Below are 14,831 nucleotides of genomic sequence, written 5' to 3'. Positions count from 1 at the left end.
TTTTGGTGTGTTTTAATCAATTTCAGAATTTACTTATAATTTATTTATTTAAATAATTTTTTTTTTGGTTACTTTTAATATTTATCGTTAATCACTATTGCATTTTAGTTATTTTTTTCCAAACGCCAAAGAAGTATATCTCGTGTACATAAGTACACACACTCTTTTTGAATCTTTTCAAATAAATAAATATCCTATTAAAAAGCGTAACGTTGTTTTTTTATTTTAATTATTTTTTTTATTGTTTCTCAAATTTTTACATCAATAAATGAGTATGAAACATTAAGTAATAAACCGTAAGTTTTCAAGAGACAATTGTGTTGGGGTTGAGTGTTGGGTTGTTTGCGCTTGCATTTTCAATAAAATATATTAAACTAGCGACCCGCCCCGGCTTCGCACGGGTGCAATGCTGATACTAAATACACTACAGAAAAACTGTGAACGTTGTATATAAAAATGTGGGTTATCCATAAGAGATAGACATATACCATCACGGACTTTTCTGTAGACCTTTTTAATGTGTACAATACTTAGTACATTATTTTGATAAAACTGATAGGGTTCAGCCTGCGTTTGCAATGTAAGCGGAAAAAATGTAATTATTTACAACATCACATTAGAAACCTCAAAAATAACAGTACTTTTCCACTAATTAATGGATGTTTTTATACATATAAACCTTCCTCTTGAATCACTCTATCTATTAAAAAACCGCATCAAAATCCGTTGCGTAGTTTCAGAGAATTAAGCATACAAAGGGAAATAGGGACAGAGAAAGCGACTTTGTTTTATACTATGTAGTGATTATTATATAATGTTATGTTTATAAGAAATTGGGGCTTTCACCAAAAAGATAACGTTGTAATGACCTTTATGACGCTTATCTCGTGTTGGCGATTCCGAAATGGCGGAGACTAAAGATAATATAGAAGAACAAGAAAGATGGAATCAATTTCTATCCTTAATTATCCAAGGTCACATCTCTGGGCTATTATTGTATTGTATTTTCATTCCAATTCCACTTAGGATCCTTCAAGAGCGTTCCAATTCTTAAAAGGCCGGCATTGCACGCGAGGTCCTGGCATTGAGTGTCCATGGGCGGCGGTATTACTTAACATCAGATGAGCCTCCTGCCCGTTTGCTCCCTGTTCTATAAAAAAAAATGTTTTTAATCTTTTGTGACATTTATGTGTACCAAAACTGTAAGCCTAAATAAACAAATTGTAGATATTTATAAGATCTACAATTTCTTACAACATTTTATGGTTCTTCTATCTTTAATAGTTTAGGCAGGGTACGCAAAATAAGTAACTTTTTTGGTTGATTTTTTACACCTTGTGTCCGAAAAACCCTTATATCTGACGGAACCCTATTTTTGTTCAAAATTAAATATAGGCTATATTACTCGTGGATAATGTAGCTTTCGAATGATGAAAAATTAATTGAATTTGAATTTTTAATTGGTCCAGTAATTTATGAGCCTATTCATTACAATAAACAAACAAAGTTTTCCTCTTTATAATATTAGTGTAGATAAATTTCCAATGCATTTTAATAGTCCATATCAACTTCGTATTTTTGTCGTTCATTCTTATGTCCTCCGTCCGTGATCTGGATGATCGGTTTCCATGGATTAACCTACTTGGCGATTAAAAAGAATGGCGGAGAGTTTATTGCCAGTTCTTCTCTTCCGTTCTACACCCTTGATTTGAAAACAGGCAGTAAATGTAAAATTAGAAGCATTTAATATATATTTCTATTTTTAACATTCATAAGTGTACATTTTGTTGTATGGTATTTTTGACGAATTATTTTGGATGAATTAAACAATACAAATGATGACCATTTTGAAGTATAAAGATTGACTTTCTGTTAGTAGGTTAGTAGATATTTTAATGGGCAGAATTAATAAATAAATTTAAAAAAATACAAAAAATCCAGCGGCGATACAACTCTGTATATAATTCAAACTGAAAGTAGCTTTATATAGGTAAACAAGTACACAACAGTCTTCAGAAGAGATGTTAAATTGATTCCAGTTCGCAGAGAAGGTTATAGAGCAAGAAGAACTGGCAAGAAACTCTCCGCCACTCTTTTTAACCGTCAAGTTTTCAGTCAAACAAATTCTTTTAACTGGAACAAGTCAATCTCAAGGATTAAGATCATTTTCAGTGAGTAGTAGTAGTTTTTATAGATGCATATCACAAGTTGGGGCTTAACTCATGCAAGTAAGCTCGCGATGTTTTTTAGCAGGCAATTTTTGCCGCGCACCACCACTTTGTGGAACCAGCTGCCCACTGAAGTATTTCCGAACCAATTCGACTTAGGGTCCTTCAAGAAAAGAGCGTACCAATTCTTCAAAGGCCGGCAATACACTCGCGAGCCCTCTGGCATTAAAAGTGTCCCCTGCCCGTTTGTACCCTGTTCTATAAGAAAAAATTGTGCAGAAAGAACAATCCTTTGATGCACAGCTGTGATTCGAACTCTGGACTTTAGGTTGCCTAAGCCACTAGGCCAACACCGCTCTTGATATTGAGTCTAAATATTGTTTATTAATTTTTTTTATCGGCTTATTACGATTCATTATTATTATTATTCAGATAATGTTGTATTGTGAATTAGTTTATTATAAACTTCTGGACAGTGCGGTCGTGTCTAAAATGAAGTGAGTATTCATAATATTTTTTATTTCTTTGATTCATTAGTTTTTACAATACGTTGTACGAACTGTATCACTGATATTACAATTATCATTAGTAGTCAAGTAGTACTTGGAGTGTGACAGCAAGGAAAGCTTTGGCAAAAAATTATTTCAACCATGATGAATGAAATGCATTGATAACTCTCATTGTCAACAAATTAAATTCTGTTTTTTTTCTCTTTTTTCTTTTACACTAAATTTTTTTGAAATGTTTACCTTCTTGTTATATATAAAAAAAAGAACAATTTGTAAAGATTTGTAATTGGACCACAATGATAAATATATATATATATATATATATATATACATCTATTTCTGTATTGTGCTGTGAATCTTCTAAATAAATAAATAAGTATTCTAATGGTGAAGAAATTATTGAAATTGTTCCTGTAATATTTGCATTTGGTCGAAAAGAAAAATTTTCTTTGCAATTAGTACAGTAGCAGTATATTCTTATGTTTGCAGGTACATACTGTTCTTTTGCCTCTTTCCCCTGATTTACTGCAATTCCAAAGACGATTTGACAAATCAATGGATAAATGATTTTATGAATAGCCAGCAAACACATAACAATAAGCAGATCGGACCTGACTTGACACCAAGTAGGAAACTTTATTTTTCACCTAAGCGGGAATCGAACCCGCCACCCGTTCGAAAACCACCCAACCTACGACAGAACGAACGTAAGTAATGATAATCAAATTCAATCAATAAAACCTCTTTAACTCTTGGCCTCAGATTTCTGAATCTGTTTCATGATCATTTTTAAATCTAATAGGCAAGTAGGTGATCAGTCTCCAGTGCCTGACACACGTCGACTTTTTGGGTCTAAGACATATCGGTTTCCTCACGATGTTTTCCTTCACCGTTCGAGCAAATGTTAAATGCGCACATAGAAAGTCCATTGGTGCACAGCCGGACATCGAACCTACAACCTCAGGTATGAGAGTCGCACGTTGAAGCCACTAAGCCAACACTGCTCATACGTCACTCAAAGCAGTGTACATATTTTGACATGGAAAAAGTTTATTTCAGACTTGTGTTAGTTAGTTAGTGAGGCTAATGCGTATAGTCTGTTATTCTTGTCTGATGCTTTGCTGCATCGGTAATATAGTTTTATATTTTTTTATTATTATGTTGCGATAATGAGGTACCTATCTGTGTGATAAAGCTCGCTCAAACAATCCCAATTTGTACGCAAAAGAACGTTCAGGATGTACTCTCAAACATAAATTGTTACTTGCAGAAGTGGGCAGGACTTGTCTGACTAAAAACAATGACAATGGAGAATGTGTCTCGTATTATCTGTGTGATGAGAATAGCACGATAATCGACGATGGAGCGGACCTTCTTGATATGAGGTGAGGTAACTTTTTATCTAGTACTATCGACCCGCCCCGGCTTCGCACGGGTGTAATGCTGATACTAAATACACTACAGAAAATCTGTGAACGTTGTATATAAAAATGTGGGTTATCCATAAGAGATTTCTGTAGACCTTTTAAATGTGTACAATACTTAGTGCATTATTTTGATAAAACTCGTAGGGTTCAGCCTGCTTTGCAATGTAAGCGGAAAAAATGTAATCCTAAACCTCAAAAATAACAGTACTTCTCCACTATTTAATGGATGTTATAATACATATAAACCTTTCTTTTGAATCACTCTATCTATTAAAAAAATCCGCATCAAAATCCGTTGCGTAGTTTCAAAGATTTAAGCATACAATGGAACATAGGGACAGAGAAAGCGACTTTGTTTTATACTATGTAGTGATACACACATGGGGGCTGTTCAAGTAAACAGGTTTACTGTAATTTACTCCTCTTGTCAGCAAAAGTACGCTAGGCTCTCAAAAATAATAGAACGGAAATGTATAAATTTTTGAAGTTTTTCTTTAGAATCGTTGTGATTTCAAACCGCTTGCATCGGAAAAAGCGACAGTAAAAAGACACAGAAACATATTATATTCATAAGATTTAACGTGTGAGAAAATTAGATAGATAGAGAAACTTCTTTACAATCGTAATTTCAAACCGGATGCAATGGGAAAAGCGACAGTAAAAAGAGACGGAAACATAAATTCATAAGACTTAACGTGGGAGAAAATGAGATAGAAGGCATTATATAGCCTCTTTTTACTGCCGCTTTTTCATTTTATCGAATTTCAAACTTTCCATGTTTTAGTTTTTGCCAAATTAATCATTTATATAAAATATACTGTTTTAAAAGAAAAGTTTAGTATATTTAAAAAGTGAAAAAAGTTTAATATATGTATGATTAATAATTATAAAAACTTTGTTTTTGAAGCTTTCACTTCTACCACGAGTGAATTGCACATGTTTTTTTATACGGTTCTGTTCTATAAACAGGAAAAGAAAGTAGAAATATAACATATATTTTACAATTTCTGGGTCAGGGGATACTCCCCGGAAATTGTAAGATATATAAAGGTAAATAATTTTAACTATTTACTCCCACTCGCATATGTACTTGATATCACAAACTTGATGCGTTGGGTGACCAGATTATGTCCGCGTTAAATATTTGACTGAAATTAGGAAGGCATCATTTATAATACGAATAAAATAATGTGGTTAAAAAGTGTATTAAGAATACCTACAGCGCAAAATCACCTACATCATGAGCACACCCCACATACACACCATCACGTACATACCCACACTTTTACACCATCACACAACACAACTAGTTAAATAAATTAAATCACAATTAGTTAAATCTATTAAATACTTTTTGTTTGTTTGTTCCCTTTTTTAAATCTTTTTCTAGTAAAATGTATCATGTATTCCATCTTTGGCTATATTTCAGTGTGTTTGTTTGTAATTATATATAAATTATGTTAGCTATAGGATTACGAAATAAATAAATTTAAATTTTTGATTCCACTTTTTTTTTTATAAAACAGGAGGCTTATCTGATGTTAAGAGATATCGCCCATGGACTTGCGAGAATATCGTAAAAAAATATTTTTATTTGTTTTCCAGAGACGGCAGCAAAACCTGCAGAGACTATTTAGATGTTTGCTGTGAACTTAGTAATATAAAAGGCAGTGGCGAGAGCACATCCTCCGCAGAGGATTCTAACGAAAATGCTTTCGATAGTGCTCCTGCCATACCAAACCCAACTGCTCCCAACAAACAAACTCCACTAAACCTCCCAGTTTCCCAACGTCCCTTCATAATACCGACTGGGAGTAAAAGTAAGTACAGAATTATTCTTTGGTTTTTTATTATTTCAAATATAAAAGCTATCATATAAATGCAAATTAAGAAAGAGGTTCAAATAGAAAACCTTTCGGTTGGACCATAAGAAGCTGACAGAATGTTCCCACATTTCCTGACAGTTGCTACATTTCTAGCCAGGATCAAAAAACCATAGGTATTATAAATTTCTTGATCTACCCATGAACTACTGTGATTCGAGAAGAAGTTCTGGGAAGCAAAGAAAAACTTGTATGTATGGTATATATTCATATAACTAATATAATTTTCAAGGGAGCTATGCAAGAGTAAAATCCACACCTTGATCTTCCTGTCTTTGGTAGAAGAACTGACTTGTGAGACTGGTGTCCAAGCCCAAATTCAGCCCTACATACTGTTCTCACCTTTGGGTAGTAGCTCCCTAGTACCAGCCCCTTCCACTTGACCGTATCCAATAGTATTGCGTAGAGTTGTGGGGCATCTCTGCATTCTACCGCATTTACCACCGAGATTGTGCAGAAGAGTTTTCGAGATTTCGGTCATAGGACAGCGAAAGCTAGCTGTCAAATTGGAAACTCATCTGGGCTCCATCAGCTACAACCGATGTTTTGTTTTCTACAGTATCAAGATCTGAATGTGGCTGGAGTAATATAGAAATGAGCCCATACAAACCGAAGGATCCAGCATTCAGACCCACCAACGTTACCAGTGCATTTTATGGCGAATATCCTTTCATGGTCGCGGTTATGTCGTACGTATTATCGTTTCTCTGTAGTCAGGTTAAACTCAAACTCAAAACAACTTAATTCATATGGGTAAAAAAGTACACTTATGACGTCAGAAAAGTTCGCAAGTCAAAGTGGGCAAGAAGAAATGGCAAAAAACTCTCAACCACTCTTTTTTATCGTCAAGTTTCAGATACAAATTGTTTGAACTGGAGCAAATCAATCCCAAAGATTAGAATCACCTAAATATTCGTCAAATTTATAAAAAGCTTTATTGATTCTCGTCTCTATACACATAACTATTTTTCTTTTAAGAATTATACGCTCTTTACTTGAAGGACCCTAAGTCGAATTGGTTCGAAAATACTTTAGTGGGCAACTGATTCCACAAGGTGGTGGTGCGCGGCAACAACTACATAGAAAAACGCGCAGTTGTGGAACGGCGGACGTCGAGGTGATACGGGTGGAATTTCGTATTCTGCCTCGACGTCCGATTCTTGTGACAATCAATATAAATAGACCTTGTTTACAGGAGAGGCGATAGTGACGTTTGGTCGTCGAAAAACTACGTCGGCGGCGGCGCATTAATACACCACAGAGTAGTTTTAACAACCGCTCATTGGCTTGTATTAAATAAACTACAAGCCAATCAGGTTAGTCTTAAAACTGGTAAGCTTGTAATCGGATAATGTAAAAAGGCGAAACAGCACATTCGTTTGTCACTCGTCACTAGCATCATCAGTAGTAATACACGACACATGAAGCGTCGTTTTACCGTCCGTATCATTCGTTTTATTTTCCGTCCGTTATCCGTCATAATCAGACGTAACTTTTCATGTTAATTTTACATTCTGAGCCAAGTGGGGGACAATCGAAATAGCTGCCGACTGATGTATTTCCGAACCAATTCGACTTAGGGTCCTTCAAGAAAAGAGCGTACTAATTCTTAAAAGGCTGGCAACGCACTCGCGAGCCCTCTGGCATTGAGAGTGTCCATGAGCGGCGGTTCACTTAACATCAGGTGAGCCTCCTGCCCGTTTGCCCCCTGTTGTATAAAAAAAATTATAAAAGCCGGTTTAACGAATAGGGGTTTGTAAATACATTTAAGTATTTGTTTTTCCACAGTACTCCTTTTTTGACGTGACGACGTCTTTCAAATTGATGAATGCTACACGAAAAAGCATCTGAGTCCTCCATTGTCCCATTACGCTCATTGTACGCTTGCGCCTCATCTATCTTCCTTACACTCGACAAGTATGCAATCCTTTCATCAATGTTTTGTTATGAGGTTGTCACGTTAAACTTTCGTCCGTAAACCGTATTTACAATAAACTTTTAAAAATAAAAAATAAAAGCCAATTTTAGGTCGACGGAGTTCTGTAGTGGTATATGTGTAAAATTTAAATAGTCCTTCAGCGTGTTAAATGTATTTGAAAGAACAACCACACTTCTAATTAGTTTTATTGCTTTGAAAACATTTTCAGTTGAAGTGCCGTGCTGGCGAATATGACGTGCAAACAGTGAAAGAGCAATATCTCCACCAAGAGAGGAATGTCAATAAAGTTGTTATACACGAAAACTTATACTTAAGTATGTATTTTTTTTTCTCTTTATTTTACAAAATAATATAGTATATTACAATCTGTTACATTTGAAAACCACTGTGGTTTGTATTAATGTAACCATAGCAGTCATGTTTAGGAGCGCGTGCGAAGCGAATTAATTTAATAAATAAAATTTATTGAATAGTACACTTTTTCCATAAGTAATGCACTAAGTCGCTTTTAAAGATTCTATTCAGAAGATATTTTGATTCTTTCGGTAATTTATTGGAAACTTTAATTGACATACAAAAGGTGTTCTTCCAAAACAGTTCTTGCTTGTGTACTTTGTACGCGCGCACTTTATTTTTTACTAGCGACCCGCCCCGGCTTCGCACGGGTGCAATGCTGATACTAAATACACTACAGAAAATCTGTGAACGTTGTATAAAAAATGTGGGTTACCGATAAGAGATAGACATCACGGACTTTTCTGTAGACCTTTTCAATGTGTACAATACTTAGTGCATTATTTTGATAAAACTCGTAGGGTTCAGCCTGCGTTTGCAATGTAAGCGGAAAAAATGTAATTATTTACGACATCACATTAGAAATCTCAAAAATAACAGTACTTCTCCACTATTTAATGGATGTTATTATACATATAAACCTTTCTCTTGAATCACTATATCTATTTAAAAAAACCGCATCAAAATCCGTTGCGTAGTTTCAAAGATTTAAGCATACAAAGGGACATAGGGACAGAGAAAGCGACTTTGTTTTATACTATGTAGTGATTGTTTCTTGTATTTCCAGCTTCTGTATACAACGACGTTGCTCTATTGTTTTTGGAGACAGAGTTCAGAGCAGCCGAAAATATTGGTATAGCCTGTTTGGCATCCGTCCCTCCCCCAGGAGAGGATTGCTACTCCATGGGCTGGGGCCGAGAAGCGTCTATTGAACGACGGGGTTATTTCGTAAAAGTGCTGAAAAAGGTAATATGTAAGGCTGACGTGGCCGCAGAACAAACGGAAAATAACAAATTTAGGGTCCTTCAAGAAAAGAGCGTACCAATTCATAAAAGGCCGGCAACGCACTCGCGAGCCCTCTGGCATTGAGAGTGTCCATGGGCGGTGGTATCACTTAACAGGTGAGCCTCCTGCCCGTTTGCCCCCTGCTCTATAAAAAAAAACTAGTCTTTCCTCCCACTTGAATTTTCTTCTCTTTCGAGTAGACTCTTGGGCCGTTCAAGTACACGGGCGCTTTTGGTGATCCAGAGCTGTTCCTATATGTACTACTGTAAATATAGGCAATTTAAATATTCTTCCTCTCATAAGAGGGGCTAGAGAAAAGTGAAAATTCTATTCACACAAAGTTTGAGTTAAGTTCTGACCACCAGAATAAATTATTATAAAAATAAATCAGTGGCGCTACAACCTGTTTGGCTCTTGGCCATAGATTTCTGAATCTGTTTCAAGATCATTTTTAAGTCTGATAGGCAAGTAGGTGATCAGCCTCCAGTGCCTGACATCGTCTTCGTTTGGGTCTAAGACATGTCGGTTTCCTCACGATGTTTTCCTTCTACGTTCGAGCAAATGTTAAATGAGCACATAGAAAGAAAATCCATTGGTGCACAGCCAGGAATCGAACCTATGACCTCAGGTATCGCACGCTGTAGCCACTAGGCCAACAGTGCTCGATAGAAAATTATTATAATACAGCCAAAATCTGTTATAACGACATCGAAGGGACTCCTCATATTTGGGTGTTAGAATACAATAGAATTCAGCCGGGACCTTTGATTTTGGTTAATATAACCAGTATGTTGTTCTTACCTCTTAATCCTTGTAGGATTAGGAGGTAATCTCAGTAAAACCTGTAAATCCTTACTGGCCACTATAATGTTCCAGGAATTGAGAAGCTTTATATTAAGTTAGAACACACATTTTGTGGTAGGATCTTTAAAAGTGACTGAAAACTTTTTAAAAGTTTTTAATATAATACAATTACCCTAAACTTTCTGCCAAACTGGTTCACTGGAATAGGCATCCGCAAAATATAATTAGTGCACCCTATTTGAACTCTTTAAAAAAAAGGCTTGGATAATTTCTCCGAATCCGCAAATACGCCCTATTTGTGTGTTTGTATATCTACATAATATTAAGGACCTGGATGACCGAGCGAAGCTCGGTATTTTTTTTCTTATAAATCGTGTTTTTTGGAAATTTTATTTCAGTACGAATTATTTATTTATTTATTTATTCAGAAGATTCACAGCACAATACAAACATAGATGAATATATACATAACAATATGGGCCAATTATAAATCGTCACAAATAGTTCATTTTATATCTTAATATATATATTTCTTGTGTGCGTGTGTATGAGACTGAACTCCTCCTAAACGACTGGACCAATTTTGATGAAATTTTTTGTGTGTGTTCGTGGAGATTCGAGAATGGTTTAGATTCACAATTTTGTCCGCTGGGCAATGTTTTTTTTAATTAATTAGTAGTTGTTGATTTTGGAATGTTTTACATTGGATCCGACAGACGGCGATACCATCGCACTGTCAAATTTTAAATAATATTCGAATTTTAATTTTAGTCTGTCCCGACAGTTAGCGCTGCGATCAAATTTAAAAAAAAGTTTTGTTATCATTGTGTTATTGTAGACGATGTGCTGGATCGTTAGATATTGTCATAACATTTGAATAATAATTTTCATCAAAATGGTCCAGAATGTTTTAGCTTATTAAAAAAAGTTTGAAATTTTCAAATTAAAGACGTATAGACAGGACAACGTTTGTCGGATCCGCTAGTATACATATATATATATAACAAAACAAAAGAAAAATTTACATACTAATAAAATTATGAAATATGAATATAATTATCGAATAAAGATAATTATATTCATTTGACTGACATCTTTAAACGAGCAATTCTATGTTTAAATTGATAAAACACAAATAAAATGACATTTTCTAGAAATGATTCCTAGCTAAATCGATTTATCGCCCCCCAAACCCTCCGTATACTAAATTTCATGAAAATCGTTGGAGCCGATTCCGAGATTCCAATTATACAGGGTGTCCCAAAACTCGACGTCAAGTCGAATTTGTGAATAATGGATGATTTGCCCGCTTCATTTCACGATCTTTTTTAAGGAGATGTCGAGCCTGTATTGCAGCTGAAGGACGGCAATTTGAACATCTTTTATAAAAAAAGTAATAAATCATCTAATCATAAGTATGTCATAAGCGTCACTATCTGTCTCGCTCACATTTTATGGAATGTCTCTCTTCATCTTATTTAAACCACGCTGTGATCATTAGGAACGTTTTGGGTGCGCTAGAATAATTTGTTGTAATTTCAAAGAGATTTTAAAAAACAGACTTTGTTTAACAAAAAAAATTTTTATGGCCGATGTAAGAAATAATGAAGTAAGTGTTATACCACGTTAGAATCCTTATTAAATGCGCAAACTTTTAAGCTGCTTGCCAACTGGAGTAGTACATTTTTTTTTCAGGACGATCAGTTGAACTAGTGCGAAAAATTAATTTTGAAAACTTGGTACGGTATAAAATGACATTTTCCTACAAGTTGGAGTGATCGCCACAGGGTTTAGGATCATAGGTTACATAAAACACTATTCGGGATGACAATATGACGGGAGAGAAAAAAAATTGGCAAAAAGTAAATATTTGTAACAACAGGAATGAAAAAACTGTCACATGGTGTACATTTTCTGGAATAAAAGGAAAATTTCCATTACTTCAAAAATACATGACTTAATTTTTTTTTTAATTTTTCTGATAACTGGTGTGGCATTACCTATGAGAAAATTTCGACTTGACGTCGACTTTTGGGACACCCTGTATATATACAAGAATTGCTCGTTTAAAGATATAAGATATGTCGAAATAGTCTATATAATTTGAATATATGATTAGTTAAAATGTTGTTAATAATTGCCACACACTTTTATTAAAATATATTTACCTAAAACATTTCACTCATAACTTAATTTTATTTATAACGTATCTTCAGGTCCCACTACCACTTGTAAGCGCGAAAGATTGTGAATATTTGCTTCAGACGAATTCTCGTCTTGGTCCATATTTTGAACTCCACAATTCGCTGACATGCGCCGGCGGTGAAAGTATGGTTGACACCTGCACAGGCGACGGTGGCTCCCCACTTGTTTGTGCTGTTGAAGTAAGTACTTTCTGAATAACGAATAAACTTTAAGAGATTTTATATAATTTTTATATATATTACAGACGAGTGGTATTGAAAAACGATATGTGGTGACGGGTCTGGTGGCCTACGGGCTCGGGTGTGGCAAGATAGGTGTACCTGGAGTCTACGTGAACATCCCACACTTGTACAACTGGGTGACAAACCAGCTCGACCGGGAACATGTTGACAAGAAATTTGTTTTATAAAAATAAATTAATCCGACTCGTTTTTTTTTATTTAATTGTCTGGCATTTCGTCGTTCTCAAATTAGTTATACCTGAGTTCGTAGGTTCGATCCCCGGCTGTGCACCAATGGACTTTCTTTCTACGTGCGCATTTAACATTTGCTCGAACGGTGAAGGAAAACATCGTGAGGAAACCGGCATGTCTTAGACCCAAAAAAGTCAATGACGTGTGTCATTGACAGGCACTGGAGGCTGGAGACACCTACTTGCAATTTAAAATTGATCTGAAACAGATTCAGACGGCCTGGACCTATGGAGGTTGTAGCGCCACTGTTTTTTTTTTAATTAAAAAGGTGTGTCTGAAGCACCGGAATCCTTTGACGTAAGGCTGCAAGTGTATCCGATTTGTCCGGGGTCAGTACATCATTTGAAAAAAGAACTCTTGAATCCAATACTTTAATTAGTCTTCGAATTAAGTTTAATAAAAAATTTTTTAAAACGTTATATACACTTCTCGTAGAGCAGTGTTGGCCTAGTGGCTTCAGCGTGCGACTCTCATACTCAATGGACTTTCTTTCTATGTGCGCATATAACATTTGCTCGAACGGTGAAGGAAAACATTGTGAGGAAACCGGCATGTCTTAGACCAAAAAAAGTCAATGACGTGTGTCAGGCACTGGAGGCTGATCACCTACTTGCTAATAATAATCTAATAAGATTTAATAATGATCATGAAACAGATTCAGAAATCTGAGGCCAGCACCTAAAGAGGTTGTAGCGCCACTGATTTATTTTATTTTAAATACTTAATACCAATTCTTTTTAATAATTCCATCGTTAATATTTTGTACATGTGTGACACGTTTTGGTATTTTTCGATATTAATAGCCGGAATTAAAAATGGATTTATACACGTGCTATCATTGCAATTGTTTTTAAGTTGAGTTGGCGAAAGGTTATCACTGGTAGGCAAGAAAAAATAAGGAAAATAATCTTATAATTAAAGTGGGCAACGACACCTATCATTTGGAGTATCCAGTTAAATGCTTTCTTAAAATCAATTTACTCCAGATTAGTGATGGACTTTGACTCCGTCCGTTGAGCGTATACATATTATATATATTAATATATATATTATATGTCTATCATAACATTGTATAATGACGCGACATGCGCCACACAGACAAAAAAGTTTGAGACAATGTAATAAAAGTTTCACTTTAAAATTTATGTATGCTTGAACATGTACATATATTTGTTGTTATATTTATATTAATAAGCGATCTCAATTGCTGGCAGTGCCTCGGGCGCGTACAACCTACTTAAAGAAGCACTAAGTGTCTGGCGCAGTCTAAGTATTATTGTGTGTGAGACAGATGTATGTTTGATGTGAAACATCTATCGCCGCACGTAAAACCGATTTCTGGCGTGGCGAAGCATGCCGTGGCGACGCGTCGCCACGCTATATGATATACAGTCTAAATGCAGTAGTAAATTTCACATTAAAAATATTTAATGAAAATAATGTTTATTCAACAAATAGTCATCGTTATCTGGAAAAAAATGTAATATTCAATTTTATCATTATGACATATTTAGTTCCTATCACAGTCTGTTCTTTTCTGCATATTACTTTTACAAAATAATGTCGATGTTTCACATCTGCCAGGCGTCCCGTGACAGCTCTAATTTTTTTTTATAGAACAGTGGGCAAACGGGCAGGAGGCTCACCTGATGTTAAGTGATACCGCCGCCCATGGATGTGTAAGTTGATAGTGCAATTAAAAACAATGATGTTGTGAATAATGAAAATATAGGCTAACGCCCAAACTCAATAACCTATCTCAATCCATTTTTAACCATCTGAGATAGACATCTTAATACAAATATTGATAAAGGTGTGCCAATAATCGACGGATTGTAACAGCCATCTGTCGATACAAGCTATCCATGGTAGGTCGGATCGGTGTATGTGGATAGACCTTTGTATGAAAATGGCAGTTCAACTGTGCCAATATCCTATCTTAAGATATTAACTAACACCAGTTTTTAAAATAATAAAAAAACTTATTTGATATGTTTTAAACATAGTCATGTATATTTTAATATTAATTGTGTGGTTTTATTTACTTTATTTGGTTTATATTGATTATCAAATATGAGTGTAAAGAGCGAAGAGATTGCATTCTATCCGTCGCCAAAAATGGAT

The 14,831-nt window shown here is 35.1% G+C and overlaps 1 protein-coding gene across 1 annotated transcript; it reads left to right on the top strand.

The window, feature by feature from the left end:
- Positions 1-2,635: 2,635 nt before the first annotated feature.
- LOC110992818 (phenoloxidase-activating factor 2-like) lies at positions 2,636-12,653 on the top strand. The gene is made up of 10 exons (XM_045633702.1): positions 2,636-2,665; positions 3,167-3,384; positions 3,948-4,062; positions 5,710-5,924; positions 6,547-6,676; positions 7,183-7,303; positions 8,135-8,240; positions 9,008-9,186; positions 12,246-12,413; positions 12,479-12,653. The coding sequence occupies exons 1-10, from the start codon at positions 2,661-2,663 to the stop codon at positions 12,641-12,643; spliced, it is 1,422 nt and encodes a 473-aa protein (XP_045489658.1). The 5' UTR covers positions 2,636-2,660; the 3' UTR covers positions 12,644-12,653.
- Positions 12,654-14,831: the final 2,178 nt, after the last annotated feature.

The sequence above is a fragment of the Pieris rapae genome, chromosome 24, assembly GCF_905147795.1.
Source record: "Pieris rapae chromosome 24, ilPieRapa1.1, whole genome shotgun sequence".
Classification (NCBI taxonomy): domain Eukaryota; kingdom Metazoa; phylum Arthropoda; class Insecta; order Lepidoptera; family Pieridae; genus Pieris; species Pieris rapae.
This window is presented reverse-complemented; position numbering and strand designations above follow the sequence as displayed.